At 40.8% G+C, this 16,040-nt stretch overlaps 1 protein-coding gene across 4 annotated transcripts in view; it reads right to left on the reverse strand.

Moving 5' to 3' along the window:
- The window catches only part of Smurf2 (SMAD specific E3 ubiquitin protein ligase 2), a 102,129-nt gene that overhangs the window by 24,216 nt on the left and 61,873 nt on the right, over positions 1–16,040 (reverse strand). For all 4 annotated transcript variants that reach the window (XR_015630661.1, NM_001107061.3, XM_087572440.1 and 1 more), the window contains 5 exon segments: positions 14,113–14,196; positions 10,902–11,104; positions 8,458–8,542; positions 3,417–3,575; positions 503–698 (listed from right to left, as the gene is read on the reverse strand). Coding sequence is in view for 3 of the 4 variants with exons in the window: in NM_001107061.3 (NP_001100531.1) it covers positions 503–698; positions 3,417–3,575; positions 8,458–8,542; positions 10,902–11,104; positions 14,113–14,196 (727 nt within the window). In the remaining variant the exon portion in view is untranslated.

Genomic DNA, 16,040 nt, shown 5'->3' on the forward strand with positions numbered 1-16,040 from the left:
ACACTGACTGTAGGGTTGGGGATTTAGCTCAGTGGTAGAGCGCTTGCATAGCAAGCCCAAGGCCCTAGGTTCGGTCCCCAGCTCTGAAAAAAAAAAGAAAAAAAAGAAAAAAACAAAAAAAACCACTGACTGCTCTTCCAGAGGGCCTGAGTTCGATTCCAGCAACCACGTGGTGGCTCACAGCCATCTGTAATGAGATCTGATACCCTCTTCTGTATATACAGAACAGTCATACATTTAAAAAAATACATAAATAAAATAATTTTTAAAAATGAGTAAAACAAAAAAAAATGAGTAAAACAGTCATGATAGTGCATGCCTTTAATCCCAGTCTTTAAGGAGGGAGTCAGAGGCAGATGTTTGAGAACAGCCTGGTCAATATAGACAATTCCAGGCTAGCCAGAGCTACACAGTGAGACTGTCTCAAAACGGAGGGGAAAAAAACAGAGCAAATCACTGAATTTAATTTTCTTTTAATTGGAATTAAGGCTTATATATTTACCTCAAAAATCTCTTCCCTTGACACCTCAATGCGGCAGTGGCCAGCTTGAGGCTGCTGTTGGGAAAGTTCTTGCCGCAAGATCTTTAGTTTTTGAACCAAGTCTCGCTTGTACCTTGGCACTGTCAGACACTCAGTGTCATCGGGACACAACGACACCACTTGCTGTTGCTGTTGGTCTTTCAACTGGTTCTGACGACTAGAAATAAACAGAAATGTTATCAAAGGACCTTAGAAAATAAAAGATTGCAATTACACATTTAAATCAGCATAAGCCTATAAGAGAAATCTATCAATGTCTGAGTCTTATGGGGCAGATTATCAGGCTGACAGAACTGGTTACTGAGGGTAAAAGCCTCACAAACCTTATGCAGATGCTAAGAAGAATTGCCCAGATACCACTTCCTCCCCATCATCCCATCACCTATTTAAAGCTCAGGCAGGTGCCAAGCACCCCACCATCTAGAGTCTCCTTTTCTGGAAAAACCAAACAGAAGCCTAAACTGGCAGCTCATTCCTTCTACACCTGATTCTGTCTAAACCACAAAAATAAACCAATGAAGCAGCCTGTCTCCTCAGCTATTCTAGGGTATATAAGGGGCGGTTATATGAACGATGATATCAGCACTGGTCGGAAAGCAGTGGGGATGCCAATCTGCTGCCTGCAAGGCCTCTGACAACAAGCAGAGTCCTTATCAAGCAAATTATTTTCTTGAAATAAGTAAGCCTGACAAACAGAAAAGATTCAAGTTGTAATCTTTGTTCATTGTTACTTTTTTTTTTAAAGATTTATTCATTTATTATATATGAGTACACTGTAGCTGTCTTCAGACACACCAGAAGAGGGCATCAGATCTCATTACAGATGGTTGTGAGCCACCATGTGGTTGCTGGGAATTGAACTCAGGACCTCTGGAAGAGCAGTCGGGTGCTCTTAACCGCTAAGCCATCTCTCCAGCCCTCATTTTTACTTTTAAAAGTTTCCTTTAATTATAAGGTAGAATTTCTATCATTGCTTTAAAAACAATAGGCATAGTATTAAAGGGTGAAAACAGGAAGAGGAAGGGGGAGAAGACCCCACAGTCAGGCTGAGTTCACAGCACATTTTATGTTCCTCTGGGAAAGCCATGAAACTGTCCACAGCTCCATTTTCCTTACTGATAGAGGGCTAAATGTATAAAGTATGCTTTTCAAGCAAGATTCCTTTTTTTTTTTAAGATTTATTTATTTTATTTATATATGTAGCTGACTTCAGGCACATCAGAAGACGGCGTCAGTAACAATTACAGATGGTTGTGAGCTACCATGTGGGTGCTGGGAATTGGAACTCAGGATCTCTGGAAGAGCAGTAGTCAGTGCTCCTAACCACTGAGCCATCTCTTCAAGATTCTTTTTCAAAAAGGGGCTTTGGGCAAAGGATGTGTGTCCTTGGCTGGGTGATTTACTGAGTCCTAATAACGATATTCTGCAATAGTTCAACAATGCTTGTACCCTAACATTTAGACATTATATGGTGAGACCTCAAACACAGAACAGTTTAACTGTATAACATCAAAAACAGCCCTCTACAGTACGTAACCACGGTATCTCAAAGGGACCAGGAAGGACAGAACTGGGGGAGATTCAGGTACCCACAATGCAACTGCAGGGTGCCCTTAATGTGCACACAAACCTACTACAGACTTTTAACAGGCAGCTTCTCCCACTGCTTCTCTCAAAAAGGAATTCCCAACTCCTTTAGTTTCGATTGAAGACTGGCTCTAAGCTGGCACAGATAGTTGCCCTCTATATGATCTGATTAGTAATCTACATTTCCGGGGTTGGGGATTTAGCTCAGTGGTAGAGCGTTTGCCTAGCAAGCGCAAGGCCCTGGGTTCGGTCCCCAGCTCCGAAAAAAAAAAAAAAAAGTAATCTACATTTCCCCTCACTTCCTAAAATGCTGAAACAGGGAAAAAAAACCCTTAGAATCACAGCAATCTACAAATGTTTGTTAAGGTTATGTATAATCCATGTATAACAGCTCCCTAAAAGTTAGACTAATAGTTAAACCAACTCCAATAATTTATTATTTGGACAATAGCCTAAGAATTTACTCCAAGAACATTTTTTGCCATAGACAGACACTCACCTACCCTTCTTCCTCCCTCTCTGCATGAGCTTAAAACAATTATACAAAGGAATAAAAACTACTTTGTAAGATAGGCAGGGTACCCCATATTAGAAGCCAGGCCATCCTCTGCTACAGAGTGAAGGCCACAGTGGGCTCTCCTCTAAGACCCTGTCTGTTAGTGCTATCAAATAAGGTGACAATGATTCAAGTTAGGCTTGGTAGTGTTGAGTACCTAAGATATAGGATCCCAAGTTCAAGGACTGTTAAGGCCACAGAGTGAGTTCAGGACCAGCCTAGGCAACTCAGTGATACCCTATCTCAAAATAACATACACAAGAATAAACTTACCACATAAATAGTTAGAAAAAGAATTAGCCTGCTCAGTCTCAACTTCTGGTCAAGCTATGGCCTCTGTAAACAGCCTTCTTGCCTGAGCACTTCTCAGGTATACCTCTTCCTGACACTTCAGTACTACTTCCTGTTTAAGCAGAGTGAAAGTAAGATATGTACTACTTCAGAGAAAAATATCTCATTTCCTTCCCTATACTCTGATCAGTAAAAGTAAATCATAGCTCAGTACAGTGGTTCCTGTCTACAGTCTGAACACTGAGCAGCAGAAGCAGGAAGGTCTGCGAGGCCACAGCAGTAATTCAAGGCCAACCTGGATTATCTCTAGAGAACTCATATAAATCTAAGTCAATATTGTAAATTTAAGAAAGTGCATATTCTTTCACATTTATTGTAAAAAGCACATACATGTCCTCTTGCTTAAGACAGTATTTTCAAATGTACTGCCTTGAAACTTACTTTAAAACTAAATGCAAGTTAGCAGAGAGACGAGGATCTGTAAACTGTGTTGTTCTGTTGTTATGGTCCACGAAATAAACTCTGCCTGTCGCGGTATTGCGGATCTCCCACCCAGGAGGCAGAGGACCGAGCTCTTCACAATTGATGTTGCTAAGATCCCTGCAAAACAAATACACAGCAGAAAGACCTCATTGCTGGGCTTGCTGGGCCGAGCAAGCGTCTGTGACACAGAGCAGGTCCACAAAGTCTGAGACAATGCATTGTTTCAGAAACCTGAGATGCTCCGCTGGAATCTTTAATTCCCAATGGTTTCACAACTTGCACATTCAACACCCAATCCCTAAATGGCTCAGAACGTATCACATAGTCTGGCATTTAGTAAGGTCCCAGGCTTTAATGTAATACACATTTTAAATTAATACGGGCAGTCACACTACCTGCCAACATAAACTACACATCAGTATTTGTTTGACAGAAAGTATTGTTTTACAAGCATCGATAATGGAAGAAATTTCTATTCAATGTTTTCTGTCTTACTGTACCATAAAGCCAGTGCAGACAAATGTGCATGCAATGAGTGACTGTGTGTTCTCCAACAAAGCAAAACTGGGACAGTACTAAAATCATGATCCTGGAAATAATCGTAACATTTTTAAAATTGAAATAACTATGTTGTTTTAAATTTTGAAGTCTATAAATTTCATGAAGAAAACCCTGGGGTAAAGATACCTAAGAAGGGGTTGGGGATTCAGCTCAGTGGTAGAGTGCTTGCCTAGCAAGCGCAAGGCCCTGGGTTCGGTCCCCAGCTCCGGAAAAAAAAAAAAAAAAAAAAAAAAAAAACCTAAGAAGACTGCTTCAAGGCTTATTGCAGTAACAAAGGAGAGCTCGAGTACTTTTAACAGACAAGGACCATTGCTACTGTTTCACACACCGGAAGGATGCACAGGACCATACAGAACACAGCTGAACACACTGAAGTGGCTGGGGGGTGGGGTGCCCAGAGCATAGAAGATCTTAGCTCTCCTCCACCTTGTCCTATGTGTACTGCTTCCTCCGGTTGTTTAAAAACCAGCAACAGCACCGTAAATTTCTACCCTCTGTCCTGCTAGATCAACAGCTTCCTCAGAGAGAGACCAGCCCAGAGTGATCCAGTTGTTGGAGGCTGCAGGTGAAGACGTATGGTATCCACTGAGACCACTTCCAGCTCGGGAAGAGTTCTTCAAATAGTGATTCTGATTTCTGCCCTAAGTGATCCTGGACACTTGTCTGCTGCAGAACAACTAAGGCTTGAAAACACTACAGAAGAGGCAAAGCAAAGCTCCGAGAACCCTCAATTCCCAATGAAGAACTGACTCCATGCTGGAGCGAGCTCAAGTGCGAGACTTGAGAGGCAGCTGGGAAGGTGGAGGTCAGCACCAAGATTGGGAAAGAAGTCCTGGAACTTCTCAAGCAGAGAGGTCAAAAGCGTGAAGCAATTCTACAACTTCCCAGAGAATGTCAACTAATAAAGATGAAGTAACACATCAGGCAGGCATGGTGGCATCTAACAGTAATCCCAGCAACCAGAGGCTGAGGAAATAGGAAGAGTGCACGTTCAAGCCCAGCCTGCGATGTAGACCAAAATTATATCATCTAAAACACACACATGCGCGCGCGCGCGCGCACACACACACACACACACACACACACACACACACACGCGCGCGCACACACACACCTTTAAACCCAGCACAAGCAGGTGAATTTCTGTGTATTCTATGTCAGTCAGAGCTCCATAAAGAACCTACCTCAAAATCAAAAAAACAATACAACACAATACACCAAATTCAAGAAGGAACCTCACACACTGTAAGGTCAATGAAGACTTTAGGAGGGACCACATTGTGACAGCTAGTATAAACATTAAGCTACAGAATGAGAGCTCCAACTAAAAGAGACCATAAAGAAAATATAGGGCGTGATGTTTAAACAAGGGCTGGAGAAAGAGATGACTTAGTGGTTGAGGACACTGGGGGTTTGATCCCCAGCACCTACATGGGGTAGCTCACAACCCCCTGTAATGCCAGTTCTACGGGATCCAATGCCCTCTTCTGGCCTCCATGGATACCAGACACGCACATGGGACACATATACATGCAGGAAAAAAATGAATAAAAAATTAAAAACTATGTGACATAAAAATTATGTAGAACAATAGGAGATACAAGCTAAATAATAAATGCTTGTTTTGGCTATACAAGCCCAGGGTTTGAACTCTAGCATTGCAGATTTAAAAGAAACATAAGAAAATAATAAAAATAACGAATGAGGCATACAATTGCAAAGATGAGTCATTGAGGAAAGATTATTTGAAAGGAACAGGTGGCTTTTTTTTTAGATCAAACTTTTACAAAAAATAAAGGACAAATAATTCTACTATTGATATAATGTGGAATTTGCTTTTGTATAATTTTATTAGAATGTATAAATCTACAGTGACAACTAAAAGTACCAATTAAAAGAGTAAAACACCAGAAATGATTTTTATGCTCAAATGGAGATTAAAAAAAATGAAAAGTTAGACAGTTTCATAAAAACAATACAAGTCTGCATTTGAAGGCTTCAGTTGTATGCAACATGACAGGAATTAAGGAAAGAAGCCAACCACCGCCACACAGAACTAAGACATTAGCTGCTGGAGTACTGTGGGCGTCTTTAAGCAGAGCTAAGTTGGATGTACTCCACACACAAGCTCTTTTGCTCGTTTTTTTATGGTTTAGTTTTTGACATAGGGTTTCTCTGTGTAGTCCTGGCTGTCCAGAAACTCACTCTGTAGACCAGGCTGCCCTTAAACTTAGAGATCCACCATAGACAAGCTTTTTAAAGAAACCCACTGTACTTCTTGACTGGTGCCTTTAACGAGATGCAGCAGACTTATCTAGGCTTTTTTAATGCCTGATTTAAGCATATAAAAAGCATATAACCTCCCATAAAAGAGATACATTTGCTAAATGATACCACAAACTGAAAGACAAAACACAACTTTTAAAGATAACTGGGCCATATAGACAAAGAAAAATAATACAGGACATTGTTAACTTAAAGAAAGTCTAACTCGGGGTTGGGGATTTAGCTCAGTGGTAGAGCGCTTGCCTAGGAAGCGCAAGGCCCTGGGTTCGGTCCCCAGCTCCAAAAAAAAAAGAACCAAAAAAAAAAAAAAAAAAAGAAAGTCTAACTCAAATATAGATGTCATTTCTCCACTTAAAACTTGTGCTGTTCCCAGCTCCAAAAAAAAAAAAAAAAAAAACTTGTGCTGTTATTTGAGGCAGACTCTCATTATGTATGTTAGGCTGGCCTAAAGCTTGTGATCGTCTGACTTCTGTTTCCTGAGTGCTAGAACTATGTATGTACATCATGACTCCACTGGGCCTTCAACACAAAACATGCTTTGCTTTGTTTTTTCTGTTTGAGATGGGGTCTCATTATAAAGCCCTGGCTGGCCTGAACCTTGCAATGTAGCTATGTGGACCAGGCAAGCCTTAAACTTACTGACATCTGGGTCTGCAATTAAAGGCATACTCTATCATGCTTGACTTTTGTTTACATTTTATAATTTATTGGGGGAGAGCTCACAATTTAACAAAGCCTTGAGTCCTAAACTTTAGGTCGTTAGGTTTCTTTCAGTGAACTTAATAAAAATAAATATAAAACTCTCCCTTCACTACTGTTTTCTAAAAATTATTTTATTGAGGGGGGAAAGAGAACACTACCATTGTGGAGACACAGAAATGGCAAAGTTGGTAGAATAACTAATGACAGCACATTTTCTGGGTTGTCACTCTCAAAAGCTTCTAGTTCTAAACTCTGTAACACAGTAAAATGTCTTCATTATATAACTATTTTATTTATAAGACACAGTATCAAAGCAACCCCGGTGCAGTCAGTCGGGCCCCATCTGCTGCTGATTCAACTACATAATAGAAGTTTGGACAGAAGCTTTAGGAAGAAAGATCTCTTCATCTCCCCACTTCCCCCACAAACTGTTTGCCTAGGTTTTTGGATCTGACTAGTGTATCATATATAAATCCTCCTCATTACATAAATGTGTTTGTTCACTACAGAGCTGATTCCAATTAAAAATCAAGTCTTTTTTTTTCTTTTGTAACTTCAGCTAGACTACTTGATACCTAGTATACAGCTCACGAGAAAACAGCTCAAAATAACTAATGTCTGAAAACCTCATTATCTGCAATATAAAGGTACTCAACATTAATAGCTCCCTGGGCAGTGTGGGCACTCAGGAGGCTGAAGGAGAGTCACTTTAGTAGAGAAGTTCATGACCAGCCTAAGCAAAAACAAGGACCGCATCTCAGAGCAAACAACAGTTAGGACGGTAAGTGGCAGTGACTTAACCACCATCCTCCCCTCCCCCCTCTTCCCGGTCGCAGCCTCTCAAGCCCTAGCATTACACTGTGTCTGCTGACCTGCAGCTCCTACTGCTTCCCCTCCTACTGGTCTCTCTCCCTCTTTAAGGGTATGCTTGCATGCTGTTTCTGAAATCACTTTTCAGACTCCCACAGACATGTATTTTGCCCCACATTTTTAGCAGCGGTGCTGAAGGGAAAGGAGTCTGAGACTAGCAGGGAGCTAGGGTGAGACCATACACAGTATCTAGACTTTCCACTAAGTATCAAGCTGAAGCACTATCAGGAAGAACCAAATTTTTATATACACTGCTTTTAACAGTTAATTTTTATTTCTTTCTTTTGTTTATAGCCCCTTCCCACTAGAAGTTAATTATTTTTAATGAGAAAATTCTGGGTGAAATGGATAACCATGGTTGGTGTGAAGAGTACTTAAGGACCAAGAACAGTAGCTCACACATTTAGCACTTCGGAGGTGGGTCTTTAGGAGTCTGAGGTCAGTGTAGTCTACATAACAAGTACAGGCCAGTGAGGGCTACAGTAAGACCTAGTCTCAACAAACAAACAAACAAACAACCCACAAAACAACAACAAACAAACAAGCAAAACAATAAAGTAATATTAAGCTATGTTCTTACCTAGGCACTCGTGGATCATGCCACGTGCTCACGCCAGTCTGAGTATGTAAGAAATATACCTGACCCTGTTGTGTTGTCCTCTGTTCTGTAAAATAAAGAAAATGATGGAAACATACTCAGTTTTTCAATCAAACACCATTACACTGGGTTGATACTCTAATAGTATAAAACTTTCCCAATCTCCCAATTTCCAGTTTAATTTCTTACCAAAAAAAAAAAAAATTATTTATTCGGACAGGCATGGTAGATCCCACGACTCAGAGGCAGAGGCAAGCAGATCTGAGTTTTGAGGTCAGCCTTGTTTACACAGTGAATTGTAAGCCAATCAGGGCTACTTAGTGAGACCTGTCTTACGACAAAACCAATCACTTGTTCAGTCTCTGGAAATACTTTTACAAACGGTGATAAGGTATCATTTTTTCTGGACTGCAAAAGCCAGGTATCACAAACCTGCAATCCCAGCATGCAGGAGGCAGAGGCAGTGAGACAACAAGCCCAAGTTTAGCCTGCGCTACCTGTCAAAACTCCAGGTCATCTAGGGTAAAAAAAAAAAAAAAAGACCCTAATGTAAACAAAACACACCACATAGTCATAAAACTGATTTTAAAAGCACAATGGAAATTCGTGTACTCTGAGGAAAGAAAACTGAGTCCAAAGCCTGGAAGGGCGTAGATGAGCCAAGATGAAAAGACAGTAAAGGAGCTTCTTTGAGTGCTATGTTCCAGCTGCCTTTTTCATGGAAACTCATTTTAACAAACTACAGTGAGAATGCCCATGTTAAGACAGAAGCTAGGAGTTGGAGATTTAGCTCAGTGGTAGAGCGCTTGCCTAGCAAGCACAAGCACAAGCAAGCCCTGGGTTCGGTCCCCAGCTCCGGAAAAAAAAAAAAGACAGAAGCTGCTGCTGACATCCGAGCACACTGGGTCTACAGATCTGCAATGAAGTCAATGGACCACTTCCACCTAAGGACTGTTTCAAGGACAGAAGAAGCTCACTGACTGTTTGCCTGCCTTCAATCCCAAACACTAAGAAAAACCCCATACTGACAAGAGCTACAATAACTTCAGCCTTGGTAGCCACTTTATTCCCGTTTTATTCTTATAAAAGGACATCTGAACTCAAATCACACATACTATAAAAATACAATTCACCTTTACTCCAAATAACCTGGCTGATAAACCCCACAGGAATTATCTCTAAAATATGAATGTAACAACAGATACATTTTCCTAACTTCCTTTTTAATGCCAAACATAGACACCTCACTAGAGATGATACGTCATTTTTTACAACAAACCTACATGGTTGTTACTATTATTCCTCTCATTTTACAGAAGATAAATCTAGGTTCTCAGGGGTTAAATAATATGATTGGTATTGAAGCAAAGCCAGGTCTGTTTCCCATACTGGAAGGGCTCACTGCATGGCAAGCCAACTGATGGGACACAGCAGTTAGATGAAACTTTTTCAAAATAAGAGGCTGAAATTTATTTTAAAATAAAACTATAACCATTTGTTTGCAAAATGATTGTTATATAAATTCTACAGTAAGTTACTTAGAAAGTCCCAATTTTGGTCATTAGGTGTCACTATTACAACATTTATAGTATTAGGGGAAAAAAAGGAAGTCAGTATCTGTCTCCAAGTCACACTAGTGGTCTAAGCGAGCCTGCACAATAGTAGCAGTGCTATACCTCTGTACAGTGTCTCATTTCACCCCGTCAGCTTCCTATAATACCTGTGTGATCCGGAACTACCACAGTTTATTATAAATGAGCATACAAGCTAAATCACTATCTACGGCCGAACTGTGTGTTAGCCTTCTAACAATTACAGACTTCTTAAAACTGGAGATTATATTGACTTTCACACAGAATCCCTAAACTGCGATTGCCCCCCCCCCCCCATCTAGCTAGTGTAGTATGTTTCTCCCATGACCATTCCACAGGTGAACACAGGGTCTTAGTCACGCTAGCATTCCCAGGCCTAACAACTTTCAGATGTTACTACCTACAGTACAGTGTGCTGCACACACTTACAGACCCAAGGTGTGGGGAATTGGGACTTTCAGCAGTTCAAGGGCCGTCTGCCTATATTGGAAGTTTGAGGTTGCCTGGGCTGTGTGAGAGAGACACTATCTCAAAGCAGACAACAATAACAATTCTTTAAAAGGTTAGTTCTCAGGGTTGGGGATTTAGCTCAGTGATAGAGTGCTTGCCTAGCAAGCACAAGGCCCTGGGTTCGGTCCCCAGCTCCGGAAAAAAAAAAAAAAGTTAGTTCTCTGGCTAAGTGATAGCGGCTGAATTGGAGGTCAGCCTGGTCTACAGAGAGAGCTCTCCAGGACAGCCAAGGTGACACAGAGAAACCCCATCTCAAAAGAACAAACCCAAATAGTTCTCTGCTGATCTAAAGCGAGGAGAATGTCCCCTTTGCTGTTATCATACCATAGCCTTCGGGTAGGTCTGGAGGAGTGTGTAAATGTGTCCTGCTCATGTAATTTCTATGTCGCTGAGACCGGACTCTCCTCTCTGCTAGTCTGGGATCTGAAGACTGTCCACATGTTGCACCATTTGTTCCAGTAATTGGAGTATTCTCATCCACAAAGCAGCTAAGAGGCCTGCCAGGACTAGAATATTCTGACGCCGGTCTATTGAAAAAGTGACAAGGGAAAAAATTTAGACAGTAAAACCAGAGGTCCCTAGACAACATATACACTATAATGAAAATATAGTAAATCAAGAAAATGAGATGGGTAAAAGAAACACAATTTCAATTAACTTTTAAAAATAAACATCCATACAAACTTGTATGTGTGCCTCAGGGTCACGAAGCACAAGGACTTAGACCTGACTTCCACCATTTTCCCTCCCACAGGGCTTTTGACAAGTTGTGTTCCTCCATGTCTTTAACGTGCCTAAGTCATGTGACCGTTAGTCCTTAGAAACAGTTATCTCTTGCTAGGTATGGCTCTTTGTCACTCAAAACACAATTTATGCTTAAACATCGCCTCGTGGGAGATCTTGCAATGTAAGAAGCTCACTCTACAATGTAGATAGCAAACATGGTTCCTAACTTATGATGGTACAACTCAGAAGTTTTGTAGGTCTTGTTTTTTGGGAAAAGACCTCACTCTAGTCCAGGTGAGCCGTGATTCCCAGCAATCCATTTGCCTCAGCCTCCTCAGAGCCAGACGACAGGCATGAGCTGCCACACACAGCTCACAGCTTGTCATTTCTTGATTTTAATAGTCAAAAGCCATCAGCAGTTAGTCAAAAGTGCACTTTAAAATTTTATTTTTTTCAGGACTAGTGAGTGATATGCATGGTACAGAGATCATCAAACTACTACGTAACAGCAGCCATAAGCTGCAGCTCCCGGTCAACCACCTCATCAGGAGGTAAGTAATGTCTACTCTATAGCATACCTCATGGCTACACTACATGAAACAAAGCACGCATATTAAATATAACTTTTGACTTTTAACTTCATTGGACAGAATCCCAATCACAAGAAGCACTGCACACTGCCTTAGTTCCTCGATGAGGCAATGAGTTATCTCTGGTATTTCTTATTACCAGAATCTCTGTTCGTTGTCTACTACAATATTACTGGAAGGAGGGAAGTTGAGGTGACGAATTCCCTATTACAACTAGCCATGCCACCCTGTTATTAACAGGTACGGAGTCACAGTACATTAATAAATATTATCAAACAAAGAAGCTAATCTGTCTCATCAAGGATTTCTATTCTATAAAGTAACCTTCAAAATCAACAGGTTCATTTCAAAGAGTTCATTTTCACTGGTTTTGTTCCTGCTTTATTAGCACTAGGTAGGAAACCTAGGCATCACTCAGGCTAGGCAAATTCTCTACCACTGAGCTGTATTTCCAGCCCAAAATTCACTTTATTTTATTGAGGCAGGGTCTCTCTGCATAGTAATTCTCCTGCTTCAGCCTCCTGGGCAATGGGATTAGAAGTGTAAGCCATCACACCTAAATTATTTTATGCGTGTGGGTATTTTGTTAGCATGTATGTTTCACATGAGTGCTTAGTGCCCCTGCCAGAGGAGGACATCAGACTCCCTGGGACTGGAGATACAGTCTATCATGAGCCAGCATGTAGGCGGCATCAGATCTGAGTCCTCTGGAAGAGCAGCTAGTGCTTTTACCTATCAAAACATCTCTCCAGCCCCCGAAGCTCATTTTCAAACTAACATTTATTAAGGGAGAAAAAGCTTTATCTACACATGGAAATTAAAGATGAGTTAGAAGAAAGCAGGCTTCACTTAAACACTGACATAAGTGTTATAATCAAAATAGGTTCTTCGACTTAACTGAGACCCTAGGCAGCTTGTATTAGAAATAAATGTAACTTTGGACTGAGCATTTAAAAAAAAAAATGACTAGATAGTTCATACCCCTCAGCCTGAACAAAGAATTCGAGGCAACTAATGAATGCTGACAGCAGGAGAATAGTCTTCCCCAGGGAAGAGCACATCAGTTGGTTATCTATTTATTACCAAATGCTCAGCCCTAAAAGCATACATACAAGTAACAGTATATGGGCTGAGTGAGTCATATTGTCTATTTAGAAATACATACTTAGGGGTTGGGGATTTAGCTCAGTGGTAGAGCGCTTGCCTAGAAGTGCAAAGCCCTGGGTTCGGTCCCCAGCTCCGAAAAAAAGAACCAAAAAAAAAAAAAAAAAAAAAAAAAAAGAAATACATACTTATATACATACATACATACATACATGCAACATTTTTTAAGGTGATAAATTTGAAAGAAGAGTGTGGGATTAGCACCTGGGAGGGTTTGGAGGAAAGAAAGGGAAATGGGAAATTATAAATAATTGCTTAAAATAGCAAGGCTTTATTTAATTAGACACCCATAATGTAATAAAACATTTGCACCACATATATATAATCACATATAGTCACAGCACTCGGGAGGATGAAGCAGGAGGATCTTGAGTTTGAGGGTAGGCTGGACTATATTCCCAGCTCTAGACCAGCATGAGACAGAGAGCAAGACAACAGCAGAAGGAAGGGGGGGAGAGGAAAGAAGGGAGGGAGGGAGGAAGGGAAGAAAGGAGGGAGAAAAGCAAGCAAGCTTGATTTCAGCAGTAAGTTAAACAATCCTCAATAAACAAAAGCAGAAACAGCTAATGAAAACGATTTAATAATTTATTCTGAGTGCCAGGCCTGTGCAGGAATCACTAGGGGAACCAATAACAGACTTGCGGAGATGGCATTTCAGCCTCTTCTTACTTGTAAATGGGAGTCCAGAGGAGGTAAGGCAATCACCTTACTCATTTTCAGCTCCTTTAAAAGCACTCCTTTTCAGTTCCCAAGAACTGTTTGTATCCTGATGTCTCTACACAGGAAGTACCACAGAGACAGGGATCTATCTACCTACCACCTGTCAAGATCTAACTCAGACTTTCCCTTTGCAAGGCCACCATCTCTTCACCACTCACTCTCAGATGCTCTCCTTCCATATAGGTTTTCTTGATCATAAACCTCACTTCGCCATGATCTAACTCACTCTAAGACCTAATGGTTTATACCAGTGTAAAGCAGTAGGGAAATCAGATAATAGAGAGGAATGCAGAAAAGGCTAGCACAGACCATAGTAAATACTTGAATGGTTTTACCTTGTTGGGCGTTCCCACTGTGTAGTTCTTGTGATGTGGTTTAGATACTGGATTCTTCCAGAGGCAGTTCGCCTTTCTTCCCAACTGCAATTAAAGCATTGAGAAACAGGGCATTAACGAGGTCAGCCACAGGCGAGACTTAGAATATCTGCAACCACTAAGTCAGGTAAGAGTTTTCCATCACAAACCATAGAAGGCGACCCTGGAGATCAATTCATAAAGACTTTGTTTGCCTGCTATTTTTTTTCAACTTGCCATTAGCATTGCACAACGGTACTGACAGAACTTTAAGCTATTTTTGCTTTGGTTATATTTTTCTTATCAGCCAAACTGAGAACTTTTAAAAACTTTAGTAACATTTAAGTTGACAATTATCCAAGAATTTTGTGCTATATGCCTGAACATTAATCATAAAATTTATTCCATTTTATAGCAATTGAGCAAATGATCAAGGATTAGACTCCAGTATAAAAAATTTGTAATCCCTTGTAATTAAAAAAAATTAAACTTTTTACTAGGAAAGCATCTAAAGGCTCTTGAAAGTAGGTAAGCCTGAAACTCAATTTTTAAATTTTTGTCTCCTTATTCTGCATGCATGGATGTTTTGTATGTTGGTCTGTGCATCATGTTCATGCCTGGTGCCTTCAGAGGCTAGAAGAGTATCCCACCACCTAGAATTGGAGGTATAGATGGTTGGGAGTCACCGTGTGGGTGCTGGGAATTGAAGCTGGGATCTCTGAAGAGCAGCCAGTGCTCCTAACTGCTGAGCCGTCTCTTTAGTCCTTTAAACTAATTTGTTTTTGTTTTTGTTTTTGTTTTTCCGGAGCTGAGGACTGAACCCGCTGAGCTAAATCCCCAACCCCTAAACTAATTTTTAAAAATAAAAATACCATTTGTCCCTAAACTCTTCATGCCATTTCATCTAATGAAATATCCAAATGACTATGAGAACGTGGTTCTATCCCTCCTGTGGTTACAATTATAATGTAACAATAATCAGCAAGAAAAGATTAGTTATGTCTCACATTGGTATATTGTCTCAGTATTCATTACTTCATATTTAACTTCCCTGTGAAAAACACTACAGACTTCCTTATTTTCAAAAAAGAATTTAACAGACTTATCAAGAAGCTGAAAGTGGCTCAGTGGTAAGGATGCTCGCTGCTCTCCTAGAGTGCCCAAGGTCACTTCCCAGCACCCACATCAGGTAGCTCACAACTGTCTGTGCAAGTCCAACAGGCACATGAACACATGCACGGACATACTCATCTACACATAATTTAAACATTTTTAAAAGCTAAAACAATCTATAGTTATTTTTACCAATTAAAATGTATGTTTACTTGTAATATGTGCGTATTTACCTGAATATGTGTGCAAGTGCACATCTCTCTTTTTTTTTTTTTTTTGGTTCTTTTTTTCGGAGCTGGGGACCGAACCCAGGGCCTTGCGCTTTCTAGGTAAGCGCTCTACCACTGAGCTAAATCCCCAGCCCGCGAGTGCACATCTCATAGTACAGGTGTATAGATCTGAAGGCAATGTGTAGAAACTGTTCTAGCCTTCTACTTTGTGGGTGTGGAGTTCACGTTGTCAGGCCTACTCACTAGCCTCTCACAAGCCTCTACTAATTTTTAAACCGATTTTACAGTTCACTTTTATTTATGTGTAGTGCCCAAGAAGAGGGCATCAGATCACCTGGAGCTGAAGTTACAGATGGCTGCCAGACTTGGGTGTCCAGGACTGAATTCACACTCTCCCCAAGAGCAGCCCGTGTCCCTAAGCACTGGCCCATCTCTGCAGCACCCACTGATCTGCCGTTGAGGTTTATGTTTATGTACTTGTGTGCATCTATAGCTGTATATGTCCGTGTGTGTTTGAGTACCCAAGGAGGCACAGGAGGCCGCTCGATCTCTGGGAACTTGAGGTAC

This window comes from Rattus norvegicus, chromosome 10, assembly GCF_021556685.1.
Source record: "Rattus norvegicus strain SHRSP/BbbUtx chromosome 10, alternate assembly SHRSP_T2T, whole genome shotgun sequence".
NCBI classification, from domain to species: domain Eukaryota; kingdom Metazoa; phylum Chordata; class Mammalia; order Rodentia; family Muridae; genus Rattus; species Rattus norvegicus.